Source organism: Pongo pygmaeus, chromosome 5, assembly GCF_028885625.2.
Source record: "Pongo pygmaeus isolate AG05252 chromosome 5, NHGRI_mPonPyg2-v2.0_pri, whole genome shotgun sequence".
Taxonomy (NCBI): Eukaryota; Metazoa; Chordata; class Mammalia; order Primates; family Hominidae; genus Pongo; species Pongo pygmaeus.
The window spans coordinates 109,553,862-109,568,962 of record NC_072378.2 but is presented as its reverse complement, the minus strand read 5'-3'; the positions used below and the strand labels follow the sequence as shown (position 1 = coordinate 109,568,962).

The window sequence follows — 15,101 nt, the reverse complement described above, 5'->3', positions numbered from 1 at the left end:
GCTTGTTATTCAACCTATTTAAGGCTGGACAAAATGAATTTATTAATTCATTCAACAAATACTTGAATACCTGCTTTGTATTAGACTTTATTCTAGGCACCAGCAATACAGATGAAAACAAGACACATGAAGTCCCTGTCCTTGTGGTGCTCACATTTTAATAGACGGCAGAAGGAAAAAAAAAAAAAGCCAAGGGAACAGATGGAAAAAAAATACAACATGGTAATGGGGCAGACAGTGATTGGAGTAGGGATACTGAAGTGTTGGGATGCCCAGGGAAGACCTCTCCAAAGAGGGGACGTTTGACTGAGACCTGTACCAAGGCGGGAAGTTAGCCAGGCTCCTGGAGGAAGAACAGTGATCTGTAATGTTTCTTTCACATTAAATTCTAACATTAAATCATAGATTTTATAGCTTTCCACAAATTGCCTTCTCCCACTGGAATATAGAAATAGATGCTATCTCTCATATGCTGCAAACTTAAAAGCCTTTTTATTTTCTTTTCCAAATTCACTAATTATTCTAAATCTGACAATAGGAGTAACTCTACTTAAAATTTTAAATTGGAATTTTTGCTATTGAAGTTTGCCTCAATATATTTTTAAGAAAAATTTGTCAGTGGAGAATATTGAGGTTTTTTAACATAAAAATTACATGATTATACAGAGGATGGCAGCTAACATGGAGCAGCCTTCCTGTGTGCCAGCATTTTCCAAGTTAAGTATTTATATTCATTACCTCATTTAATCCTCACAGCAGTGCTTTCAGTTTAAAGATCCTCATTTTGCCTAGAAATTGAGACAAAAAGATCAAGTGATTTACCAAAGTCACACAGCCCTTACAGCTTATAAGTCAGAACTGAAACTCAAGTGTGTCTAACTTTGAAGCAGGGGCTTTTGGTCACTTTACCTGTTTTTCTATCCCCAACTACGTTTTGCTAACACCACCCATTGTTATATTTCAGCTGAAACAACGTTAAGAGAATTTCAAAGGCAATATGAAAAAATGGAGTTTGGAGTATTCCCAATGGAGGCAACACACTCGTCAATTGATGAAGAAGGTAAAGAAATATATTGCTGATGTTATTGACCAAATCATTCCTAATATAAATAGATTAGCTGATAAAGTATATTATTCTTTCATTGGAGGGTACATTCAAGGCTCCCAAAGGGACAGAGGCAGCTCTTTAGTGGACACCGAAGAAGCCAAAACAAAGTCAGAAAATATCCTCCATGATCAAGCTGCTAAAGTTGATAAAGATGGTAACAAAGTGAACTGCTAATCCCACGTTTGTGGATCTCCTTTTCATTTATTTCATATTTGATTATGTTTATATTTATGCTTAAAATTACCCCCAAAATTGGAAACTTCAGGAGGAAAAAAGCTAAATATTTCCTTATGGATTTAACCTGAACAACTGTAGAACAGAAGTCAATTTATTAGAATAAAGAAGAAAACATATAAATGGAGAGTCAGATACAATTAGAGCTCAAAGAAAAATGTTTGAATGTTTCCAATGTTATAAAATCATTATCATGTCATAAATTCTTTTTTAAAAGCTCTCTACTTCAACGTATTGGAATCAGAGCATCTTAAGGCCACAATTTTAGCTGTGAAATTTTATCATTTACCCATTATGCTATTTATCCTTATAAAATTTTTCTATTCATATTTGAACATAAGAGCATATAGCATTACGTTATATAATAATTATATGTAATATATTATAGAATAGCTGTAATATATTATAGAATAGCTATAATATAAACTTTTACTTTTTTTACTTATAATGTACCATTTAATTATATGACTTCATTGGGAAATATTTTAACCCTCATTATAAGTTACTGCACAATTTCTCTAGAATTCCTGGGGATTTCTAGGAATTACTAAATTAATAAATATGAAGCTATAGACAGAGTCAAATTGCTTTGCATAAAATTGTTCCAAATTATGTTTCCCCAGTAATATACAAAATATATGTCATTGTTTCCTCAGTATTTTCTGTTGTTTTAATTTTTACTTCAGAAATTTATATTCATATTTGTTAACCATTTATATTTCTTCTTTTTTGAGGTGACTAGTTTTGTCTTTTGCCCATTTTTCTAAATGGTTATATCAATTATATAGTCTCTGTATAAACATTCTATATTAGTCTCTTATTTTTCATATATTTTACAAATTGAGTGGTTTGTCTTCTAAGTCAGCTTGCTGTTTTTGAAGTAAAGGTATTTTTCACATTTTTGCAGTCAAATCATTATTTTCTCTTTGTTGCTTTCTTCCTTCACTTTTAGGCTTAAAAAGTCTTCCTCTCAATCAGGCATTTATATATATATTAAATGTCTGAGAGGATAGATTATTATTATATCTAAATGTCTGATTGAGAGGATTGATTGATTATATCATATATAATTCTATAAATGTTCAATTTATAATATATAATTATAATTATACAAATGAGAGGAAGACATTTTTATATATAAATAATTGAGCGGACATATATAAATAATAGCTTTATATACATAAATTTATATGTATTTGTATAAATTTTTATATAAATATATATTTGTGTAAGTTTATATATATAAACTTATAATGTGGTTTTTTAATTCAGTTTTAAAGTGCATCTATCATTTATTTTGTTAAATAATGTAGAGCTGATTTTTTGTTTAGTTTCTCCTACTAATTCAGACAGATGTGCTTGCCTGCTGTTTATTTAAAGCCTAGTAAGAATTGAGCAGGGCACTGTCAGAAACTCACGTATGGCACTCCTCCTCTCTTAACACACACAGCCTTCACAGAACGACCCCACCCCCTGTACATTAAATTTTTGACCATCAGATGGTAGCTGACAGCCTCATCTTTGCTGCTGTGGAGTTCCCAACTCCAATCCACAAAGAAAGCCCTGCCCCAAGACTGTCTGCTCCATCTTTGGGGGAGGCAGTCCAAGTTAGAAGCAGGCAGCAGTACCTCTATCCACTGCTGGAAGGATGCCAATATTGCCAGTATCCATGGGTAAGAAGGCATTCTTCTGCCCTGTGTCTCTGAGGTAAGCATAGCATTGACCTCTAGGAGTCAAGAGGGTGTTACTTGCCTCAGGAAGGGCCCTGTTGATTGTTTTTTTCTATTTAGATCCATTGGCATTATAATAAACTGAAATTAACCCTGGTTTTGTTATTATGTTCATTATCTGCTGCTAGATATATTTACCCATTTAAATGTTAGGGTTGTTATTTTAATTAAAAATTGGGAATGTGAGTCCTGGTTCCCTAGGCTTATATTACAATCTTCCTTGGGAATCACCTACTTTTTTTTTAATACTGTTCTTTAGGCATTCACAAAGTTTTATTCACAGATGGAAAAGAAACTGGTGAAACATCCACATTTAAAAGGCATTCTCAAGATGCTAGTCAAGATGTAAAGTTGTATTCAGATACAGGTAAATTAATGTTTGTATAATTTGATTCTTTTAGATTGTGGTTCTAAAAAACACAAGTAGTTCCCTCAGAATTTAGAAGAAGAAATGTGTGATTTTTTAAAAAAATAAAAGCATAATTAATACTCAAGTACTCTATTTTAATGGCTACTCTATTATGTTGGACATGCAAGAACATTGAAAAACTAATACATGATATGTTGTTTTGGTGAAAAAGAATGTTGGGAAGACAAGCAATCTATCTTTCTGCTCTGCCATCCCTGGCACACAGCTACTATAATAAGCCACAAGATGGCTGCTGGAGCTCCAGCTATCGCATCAGTGTACCTAGCAGGAACACTGAAAAGGGAAAGGAAAAGGAAAGGAAAAGACAAAAACTAGCACTTAGCTGAGTCAGCCAAGTGTGAGGAGCACATGTGCATGTGAGTGCACACACACATACATGTGCACACACACACAAACTCTGCTTGCCTCTTGTTGGCTGTCCAAGCTATAAGGGAAGTTGAGAGATATAGTTTTTCAGCGGGGCACACTGCTAGCCTTGACAAAATCAGGGTTGCTGTATGAAGGAAGAGGCAAATGGATATTGGGTGGACAATTAGCGGCTTCTAGCACATTTCACATCTTTGCCTGGCTGTTTCTGCTTCACTATGCACCCACTCCCATGGGCACAGTAAGATCACGGGTTCTTGACTTTTCTGCTCTGGCTTTCCAGGAACTGTGAGTCTTTTGATCCCTGAGAACACTTTCAGTCAGGGAGGGCAGCAGGCAACTGCTTTTGAAGACCCTTTGGGATTTTTCTGGGTTGGGATCAGTCTGGCTCCAGCTAGAGATCCTGACAGATGGAGCTCTGAGGCAGAGGCTCAGAAGCTTGACTGCAAATGCAGAATCCAAGGAGTCAGGTGAAACTGCCAAACTCCTATCTCGTTAGAGTAGCAGATGAACAAACATTTACATCATGATGCAGAGTGAGAGCCAACTCAGCCATGCAAGGACACACTTCACACCAAAAAGGACAAGAATCAAGTGTAACACTTGAAACACCAGGCTATGCCACCTTTTCTCCATCCCCTCCAACTTGCCTACCTCTTGTCCCTTCACTGTCCCTTGTAGTCTCATGCTAGTAACTGGAAGTATTCATCTTGTTTTTTGACTCATTCCCTGGATGCTTGTGCTTTCACTTGACTCCTGGAATCCTCTGGCCCCTACATTTCTTCCCTGGTTTTGACTCCTGCCAGACATGACTTTCTTCTTGCCTCTTTCACTTTCATTCTGCTGTACTGGCTTTAAGTCACTTCTCTGAGAGTTTGCAGTGCTGTGATTCCTGACCTAACATTTCCTCTCCAGAGTCTTATTTCTCCCTCCTTCCAACATGTGCTGCAGTGACATGAAAATAATACTTTCTTGGGTCAGATATTATCAATCATGTTTTATTGCAAGTAGTATTGTCCACTAAAATTATTAATGGCATTAATTTATCAGCTTATTTTACTTTAGCCCCAACAGAAGACTCGATAGAAGAGGTAACTGCAGATCATCCAGAGGTTGTGTCCATGATTGAAGAAACTATAAAAATGTCACAGGATATAAACTTTGAACAACCATATGAAAAACATGCTGAAATCTTACAGGAAGTCCTTGGAGAGGTAAAAAATCTAGCTGGATAATTCTTATCAGTGACTTAACTATTACTGAGAAAATGTTAATCTAGTATGTGTATAATTATTTTAGAGTCTTATGGTGTTGAAATTTGTAGCCTTCAAGTTCATGTACATTGTGTAGTCAGCATTGTTAAGTGCGAAGTACCCCAGTGAACAACTACTGATGCTGTTTGGTAAATTTTCAATTATAAACAAAATTATGTAATATAACTTTACGCTTTGAAATTAATTCTTCATTAAATTTGATTGTCTTTGATTCAGTTCAGTTAGTTAAAAGATGATGCATATTGGTACTAGGTACCAAAGTTATATGTTTCATCTATGAACTAATTAGTTATAAGCCAAGACAAATTTTGACCCCTGGTTAATTAATTTCATCCAACCAACTTGAACATGTGTTCATAGGGGAGAGGAGTGGACACACACGTGCTGTTCCAGTCTAAAGGGGAAAAAAATCCTCAAATGCTATCTATCAATGGCACATCAGAAGGCCTATTGTTTGTTTATAAAGAACAGGATATTCATGTGGGTCTGTTTTGTACAAAGATCTTAAGTAAACATTCAGAGCAAAAGTCAAAAGCAGAACTAATCTTTTAGGCCCTCGATGAACTTCTGTATATCTCTGTGATTTAACTTAAAATTACTATGTGAAAAAAATATATATGATGTTAGAGTATGGAACCTCTTTGTAACACCATTTGTAACCACCATTGGGTGGTTTCCTCAAGTCCCCGGCTCTACCAGCCTCTCTGACTCTCGGGTTCTCGTGGCTCCCTTTGAGCTTCCCATACAGACTTTTCAAAGTTTTCTGCATACCTATCTTCAGGTTGTTCTATCATCTGTTTAGTCCTTCAGAAATATTATGAGTCCCTACTATCTGCCCTTTACTGTGTTAGATACCAGGAATCTGAAGATGAATTAAACACAGCCCTTTCCTTTAAGGAGCTATCCATCAGGTGGGGAAGACGGAACTGACATGTAAGCCAATAATTGAGTTAATCATGTGCTAGTGGCAGATAGATGTGTATGAAGTGTAGGAATTCCATGAAGGTCAGAGCCGTCATCTCTGCCTGGGAGGTAAGAGAAATCATCCCAGAGGAGATCTGCAAGTGAGGGGCATGTTTGGGACTGTGGAATTTCCATATTTGTCCTTGAGTGAAATTTTTCTCCATTCTCTTCAGAGTTTATTCTGGAGGATATAAATCTACAAGGAATCCTGCACTTCTGATATAGGAATATGTATAGTATTAGATGGTAAACTGTAGCTCTGGGACTGTAGTTTAAATCGTATGAGATTTTAACACCCAAGCTCATATCAGGTTGTCATTTCTCAAAAGACCAGAGACCTGTGCAGGAGACAGTTTTACCTGTCATCAATTCTACGATCTTTATGATTAGAAGAACTATTTTTCATAAACAACTAGAGATATGCTCCTTTGAGATGGGCCTGTACAAGTCATATGCCCATGTTGTTTTGGGGTTTTGGGGGTTTTGTTTTTATTTTTTAAATTGGATTGTTTCTTTTTTGATTCATGTTTTGTTTATGTATTCTGAGTATGAGCTCTTTGTTGAATATTTTGCAATTATCTTTACAAATATCTTCTGTCTTGAATAATAGGAGTTAATTTTAATGAAATCAAATTTATTAATTTTTCCTTTCATAGTTAGTGCTTTTCATCTTCTGTTTCAGAAATATTTGCCTACCCAAAATCAGGAAGATATTCTCCTAGGTTTTCTTCTGGAAACCTTGCTTTATCTTTCATATTTGGATCTAAGGTCCATTTGAAACTAATTTTTGTGTATCAGAAACAATATTCAAATGGCCAATATACATATAAAAAGGTACTTAACATCACTAATCATTGACCACAATGTCATCAAGTTTTATTTTTTTTTCAAGGTAGATAACTAGTTGCTCTAACACCACTTATTGAAAAGACCATCCGTTCTCCACTATCATATATCAAGTGGCCATATATGTGTAGTCCCTTTATAGACTCTTCGTTCTGTTCCATTAGTCTGTTTGTTTGTCTGTGCCAGAGCCACATGTCTTAACGACTGTAGTTTTTTTTTTTTTTTTTTTGAGCCAGAGTCTCACTCTGTCACCCAGGCTGGAGTGCAGTGGTGTGATCTCAGCTCACTGCAACCTCCACCTCACGGGTTCAAGCAATTCTCTTGCCTCAGACTCCCAAGTACCTGGGACTGCAGGTGTGTGCCACCATGCCTGGCTAATTTTTTGTATTTTTTTAGTAAAGACAGAATTTCACCATGTTGGCCAATGTGGTCTAGAAGTCCTGACCTCAAGTGATCTATCTGCCTTGGCCTCCCAAAGTGCTGGGATTACGGGCATGATCCACCATGCCTGTTCCTGCTGTAGCTTTATAATAAATCATGACATCTGAGAGGGTGAATCCTTCAACACCCTATTTCTCCTGTCATTGTATCCTTCTCTGTGTCATACGTTATGTTTTCTTCTGCTTCTTTAAGATTATCTTAGCTATTATAGGTCCTTTTTACTTCCACATAAATTTTAGAATGAGCTACTCAATTTTCACACACACACACACACACACACACACACACCCCTCTGCTGGGATTTTGATCGGGTTGCATTGTATCTATTAGATAAATTTGGTTAAGACTATCATCTTTACAATATTGAGTCTTATAATCCATGAACATAAAATATTTGTACAGCCATCCCTCAGTACCCTCAGTGGATATCCTCAGTGGATTATTTCCATGACCCTCACAGATACCAGAATCCATGAATGTTCAAGTTCCTTGTATAAAATGGCATGGTATTTGCATATAACCTATGCACATCCTTCCATATACTTTAAATCATCTTTAGATTATTTATAATGCCTAATACAATGTAAATGGTATGTAAATAGTTGTTTACACTATATTGTTTAGGGAATAATGACAAGAAAAACAAGTCTGCACATGTTTAGTACAGACATGACCATCTTTTTTTTTCCCAAATGTTTTATATCCATGGTTGGTTGAATGCACAGATGCAGAGCCCATGGATACAGAAGACTGACTATAATTAATTTAGGTCTTCTTTGATTTTTCCCAGCATTGTTCTGTAATTTTCAAGATAAAGGTCTTCAGTGTCCGTCATTAGGTTTATTTTTTATTTTTAGGTATTTGATGTATTTTGATGCTACTATAAATGATATTAGGGTTTTATTTTATTTTCTAATTGTTACTGCAACCATTTTTTATCCCATTTTAAAAATTGTGCCTCCCATTAAATTGTTTTTTGTCTGAAGCTCACAGCCCATGTATAGAATAGATATGACTGATGCACTTGGACCTAATGTATGATTCAGTCCAGGGAAAGCAAATAGGTTATATTTTACTTGCAAATGGATCAGTTAAGCATTTTTTAAATAATTTTTTAGAATTATAGTTTAACAGTATTTTAAAGCCTTAAAAATATAGAAATAATGATAGATATTGTTTCTACCAAAGGAAGAGAAGAGTCACTCCCTTGCCACGGAGAATGCACAGAAATTATTTTGTTCATACCAAACCATTTGCACTTCTCCCTGTTCTCTGCCTTGACCGGCTACGGAGCACCCAAGGGAAGCAGAGACAGAGGGACGTGGGACCTTACTCTACAGCAGCTGTGTTTTCTGCTTCTGCTCTGAGCACTTTTGTTGAGTGAAGCTGTTACACTGGCTATATGAAAGGTACTTGCCCAATACCTAACAGAAAAACAGTAGCAACCTCTAGGGAGATGGGCCTTTTGTGTCAAACCTGCCACTCTGTGTTTTGCAGTTGAAGCTCATGACCTGTTATCCAACTGCACATCTAACCACAGCCTGTTCTTTTATCTCTGCACCCTTCTGTGTCATTAACATGATTTGCTCTGCTTCTCTGTCTACATGGTTTCCCTCTAACATCTGTACCTATCTGTTCTTGTTCATTTCTGTGTACTTGGCACCATGTACTTGGCACCTTTGTATCTGTGTACTTGGCACTGTCGTTGTGTCTTTCTGTGCCTCCTACATCTCTCTGGGTCTGGGTCATGTCCTATTTCCTCTGCTTCCCCTAGTCTCAGTCTCCTATCTATCTGTTTATCTATCTATCTATCTATCTATCTATTCACAAGTGATAAAATATAAAGTAAACATAAAATAGTGTAGAGTAAGGGAATCCAGAAATAGTATGTTTAAATGCAGAAAAAGTAAATATTTTAAGTTAAAATCACAGGAGGATAGAAGAATGAGTAATGTATAAAAATGTTACACCATTTTTGTCAAAAGGAAGTGCCACTTTAATTTTATTTGATCAAACTCTTGAGAGTTTGATTTCCATGATTCTCTCTAGTGACAGCCGGACTGGACATAGACCACATGTAAAGGCTTCTCAGGGGCCCTTGTCCTCACCACTCTCCCAACAGGCACAGTCCCCAGCCTCAGAGCCTCCTCATCCCTCTGCCTGGTCACATACTCTGGAATTCTTTGGAATATGAAATCCTGGGGAAGGTTTTCACCTTCTCCCCACAGTTATCCCAACTAAGGAATCACCTCAATACATTCCCAAAGTAAAGCTGTGTGGCTGATTCATCCAAAACTTGCATCCTCAGGTACCCAAGTCCTCATCCCTCAAACCTTTCCTCACCTCAGCTTTGAATGTTCCTGAACTTGAGCAACTTGGGCTACTTCAACAACAGTAGCATCTCTCCTTTCAAGCCACCTCTTTTCCTGAAGCCATGGGAGATGCCCATCATGTTTCATTTCTCTCTTTCTTACTCCAGAATTGCTCAGTATTTGCTCTTTATCCATTTGCATCAGAATCATGTGGGATAAACTGAAATCAGAATGACATCTAACGCATTCAGCTCTGCCACACAAACTTCTCCAAAAAAGGAGCTTGGAGATCCTGGCTCCCTTCTCACAGTGGGGATGAAAAAAAAATAGCAAGAAAAAACTCAAATGAATATCTCAATAAATTATCTTGTCACATTAAAGATAGCAGAATACCTTATTAACATGACAAATGAGTTTGGCTTCAGGCTGCAGACCATATAACCTTAAAGTCAGAAATAAGACAATGATATTCCTATCACACTTATTTATTTTTTTAGGAGATGGGGCCTTGCTATGTTGCCCAGACTGTTCTCAAACTCCTGGGCTCAAGTGATCCTCCCACCTCAGCCTCTCAAGAAGCTGGGACTACTTGCCACCATGCCCATCTGCTGTCACACCCATTCTTAATGATTTATAGAAATTTTAGCTTTATACAATGCCTCGAAACATAATAACAGGAATAATTATTAGAATAGAGGAGAAACATAATCATTATTGTAGTTGATACTATTTACTTTTAAAATATCCAAGAAAATAATCTAAAAAACAATGAGCTAATAATTTCATTTAGAAATAAGGTAGCCAAAAGAATTTTAACAATCCACATGTGACAAGAACATAAATGTAATGTAACTAAGTTTGAAATAAAGATGAAGGATCCACATTAAAATTATTAAACTTTTAATATGAACAAAAGTAGATATCAACAAATAGAGACATAAATTCTTAAATGTAAAGACAAAATCTTATTAAGGTATCTTTCTCAGTTAATTTATAGATTTGATACAGTTCTAATAAAAATATCAAATTTTTTAAAACTGACAGCATCACTCTAAAGTTTCTCTGGAAGAACCAATAATTGAGACTAGAACAGTTCAACAAAGAAGTATGATAGAGGGAGACTTACTCTACTAACTAGTAAAATATGTTGTAATGCTAAAATGGTATATAGGCCTGATAAACATACCAGAAGCAACAGAACTACAAAGAGGGTACAGAAACAAACTTCAGTATGGATAAAAATTTAGTATATGCCAAAGGTTACATCACAGTCCAAAAGGAAAGAATTATTTAACAGTGTTGATAAGATTAACTGTTGGGAAGAAACTATTTAGATTCTCACTTTCTATCAAAATAAAAATAAATTCCATATATATTAAATAGTTAAACATAAAAATGGTATTTTATTTAAACTAGTAGAAAGTGTATTAACATTGAAATAATTTGGAATGGTCAAGGATTCCAGACACAAATGCAATGGAAGAACTTGTAAGGGAAAATCTCAATAGACTACTTAATAATGACCATCTCTCTATAAAAAAATTACACGGCGGTTCCAAGATGACCAAATAGGAACAGCTCCAGTCTACAGTTCTGAGCATGAGTGACGCAGAAGATGGGTGATTTCTGCGTTTCCAACTGAGGTACTGGGTTCATCTCACTGGGGCTTGTCGGACAGTGGGTGCAGGACAGTGGGGGCAGCGCACCAAGCATGAGCTGAAGCACGGTGAGGCATCATCTCACCTGGGAAGCACAAGGGGTCAGGGAATTCCCTTTCCTAGCCAAGCAAACCTGTGACAGAAGGCACCTGGAAAATCGTGTCACTCCCACCTTAGGGTGGGAGTGCACTTTTCCAATGGTCTTAGCAAATGGCACACCAGGAAATTATATCCTGCACCTGGCTTGGAGGGTCCCACGCCCAGAGAGCCTCACTCATTGCTAGCACAGCAGTCTGAAATCGAACTGCAATGTGCCAGCGAGTGAGGGAGGGACGCCTGCCATCGCTGAGGCTTGAGTAGGTAAACAAAGCAACCAGGAAGCTCGAACTGGGTGGATCCCACCACAGCTCAAGGAGGCCTGCCTGCCTCTGTAGACTCCACCTCTGGGGATAGGGCATAGCCAAACAAAAGGCAGCAGAAACCTACAGACTTAAATGTCCCTGTCTGACAGCTTTGAAGAGAGTAGTGGTTCTCCCAGCACAGAGTTTGAGATCTGAGAACGGACAGACTGCCTCCTCAAATGGGTCCCTGACCCTCAAGTAGCCTAACTGGGAGGCACCCCCCAGTAGGGGCAGACTGACACCTCACATGGCCAGGTACCCCTCTGAGATAAAGCTTCCAGAGGAGCAATCAGGTAGCAACATTTGCTGTTCAGCAATATTCGCTGCACTGCAACCTCCGCTGCTGATACCTAGGCAAACAGGGTCTGGAGTGGACCTCCAGCAATCTCCAACAGACCTGCAGCTGAGGATCCTGACTGTTAGAAGGAAAACTAACAAACAGAAAGGACATCCACACCAAAACCTCATCTGTACATCACCATCATCAAAGACCAAAGGTAGATAAAACCACAAAGATTGGGGAAAAACAGAGCAGAGAAAGTGAAAATTCTAAAAATCAGAGTGCCTCTCCCCCTCCAAAGGGATGCAGCTCCTTGCCAGCAATGGAACAAAGCTGGACAGAGAATGATCTTGACAAGCTGAGAGAAGAAGGCTTCAGATGATCAAACTTCTCTGAGCTAAAGGAGGAAGTTCAAACCCATCGCAAAGAAGCTAAAAACCTTGAAAAAAGGTTAGACGAATGGCTAACTAGAATAACCGATGCAGAGAAGTCCTTAAAGGACCTGATGGAGCTGAAAACCATGGCACGAGAACTACGTGACAAATGCACAAGCTTCAGTACCCAATTCAATCAACTGGAAGAAAAGGTATCAGTGATTGAAGATCAAATGAATGAAATAAAGTGAGAAGAGAAGTTTAGAGAAAAAAGAATAAAAAGAAATGAACAAAGCCTCCAAGAAATATGGGACTATGTGAAAAGACCAAATCTACGTCTGATTGGTGTACCTGAAAGTGACAGGGAGAATGGCACCAAGTTGGAAAACACTGCAGGATATTATCCAGGAGAATTTCACCAACCTAGCAAGGCAGGCCAACATTCAAATTCAGGAAATACAGAGAACGCCACAAAGATACTCCTCGAGAAGAGCAACTCCAAGACACATAATTGTCAGATTCACCAAAGTTGAAATGAAGGAAAAAATGTTAAGGGCAGCCAGAGAGAACGGTCGGGTTACCCACAAAGGGAAGCCCATCAGACTAACAGCAGATCTCTCAGCAGGAACTCTACAAGCCAGAAGAGAGTGGGGGCCAATATTCAGCATTCTTAAAGAAAATAATTTTCAACCCAGAATTTCATATCCAGCCAAACTAAGCTTCATAAGTGAAGGAGAAATAAAATCCTTTACAGACAAGCAAATGCTGAGAGATTTCATCACCACCAGGCCTGCCCTACAAGAGCTCCTGAAGGAAGCACTACACATGGAAAGGAATAACCGGTACCAGCCACTGCAAAATCATGCCAAATTGTAAAGACCATTGATGCTAGGAAGAAACTATCAACTAACGAGCAAAATAACCAGCTAATATCATAATGACAGGATCAAAGTCACACATAACAATATTAACCTTAAATGTAAATGGGCTAAATGCTCCAATTAAAAGACACAGACTGGCAAATTGGATAAAGAGTCAAGACCCATCAGTGTGCTGTATTCAGGAAACCCATCTCACATGCAGAGACACACATAAGCTTAAAATAAAGGGGTGGAGGAAGATCTACAAAGCAAATGGAAAGCAAAAAAAGGCAGGGGTTGCAATCCTAGTCTCTGATAAAATAGACTTTAAACCAACAAAGATCAAAAGAGACAAAGAAGGTCATTACATAATGGTAAAGGGATCAATTCAACAAGAAGAGCTAACTGTCCTAAATATATATGCACCCAATACAGGAGCACCCAGATTCATAAAGCAAGTCTTTAGAGACCTACAAAGAGACTTAGACTCCCACACAATAATAATGGGAGACTTTAACACCCCACTATCAACATTAGACAGATCAACGAGACAGAAAGTTAACAAGAATATCCAGGAATTGAACCCAGCTCTGCACCAAGCGGACCTAATAGACATCTACAGAACTCTCCACCCCAAATCAACAGAATATACATTCTTCTCAGCACCACACCGCACTTATTCCAAAATTGACCACATAGTTGGAAGTAAAGCACTCCTCAACAAATGTAAAAGAACAGAAATATAACAAACTGCCTCTCAGACCACAGTGCAATCAAACTAGAGCTCAGGATTAAGAAACTCACTCAAAACTGCTCAACTACATGGAAACTGAACAACCTGCTCCTGAATGACTACTGCGTACATAACGAAATGAAAGCAGAAATAAAGATGTCCTTTGAAACCAACAAGAACAAAGACACAACATACCAGACTCTCTGGGATACATTTAAAGCAGTGTTTAGAGGGAAATTTATAGCACTAAATGCCCACAAGAGAAAGCAGGCAAGATCCAAAATTGACACCATAACATCACATTTAAAAGAACTAGAGAAACAAGAGCAAACAAATTCAAAAGCTAGCAGAAGGCGGGAAATAATTAAGATCAGAGCAGAACTGAAGGAGATAGAGACACAAAAAACCCTTCAAAAAATCAGTGAATCCAGGAGCTGGTTTCTTGAAGAGATCAACAAAATTGATAGACTGCTAGCAAGACTAATAAAGAAGAAAAGAGAGAAGAATCAAATAGACGCAGTAAAAAATGATAAAGGGGATATCACCACCAATCCCACAGAAATACAAACTACCATCAGAGAATACTATACACACCTCTACGCAAATAAACTAGAAAATTTAGAAGAAATGGATAAATTCCTCGACACATACACCCTCCCAAGACTAAACCAGGAAGAAGTTGAATCTCCAAATAGACCAATAACAGGCTCTGAAATTGAGGCAATAATTAATAGCTTACCAACCAAAAAAAGTCCAGGACCAGATGATTCACAGCTGAATTCTACCAGAGGTACAAGGAGGAGCTGGTACCATTCCTTCTGAAACTATTCCAAACAATAGAAAAAGAGTGAATCCTCCCTAAGTCGTTTTATGAGGCCAACATCATCCTGATACGAAAGCCTGGGAGAGACACAACAAAAAAAGAGAACTGTAGACCAATATCCCTGATGAACATCGATGCAAAAATCCTCAATAAAATACTGGCAAACCGAATCCAACAGCGCATCGAAAAGCTTATCCACCATGATCAAGTGGGCTTCATCCCTGGGATGCAAGGCTGGTTCAACGTACGCAAATCAATAAACACAATC

The 15,101-nt window shown here is 37.7% G+C and overlaps 1 protein-coding gene across 4 annotated transcripts in view; it reads left to right on the top strand.

Annotated features, from left to right (window-relative positions):
* Positions 1-15,101, top strand: part of AK9 (adenylate kinase 9) — a 200,379-nt gene that overhangs the window by 78,636 nt on the left and 106,642 nt on the right. For 2 of the 4 annotated variants that reach the window (XM_054490051.2, XM_054490050.2), the window contains 4 exons: positions 965-1,060; positions 1,149-1,262; positions 3,356-3,439; positions 4,934-5,082. In XM_054490051.2, coding sequence (XP_054346026.1) covers positions 965-1,060; positions 1,149-1,262; positions 3,356-3,439; positions 4,934-5,082 — 443 coding nt within the window. Of the gene's footprint in view, positions 1-84; positions 223-964; positions 1,061-1,148; positions 1,263-3,355; positions 3,440-4,933; positions 5,083-8,580; positions 8,802-15,101 lie in introns of those variants that run through there. The other 2 variants (XR_008503000.2, XM_054490052.2) reach the window with 2 other exon arrangements.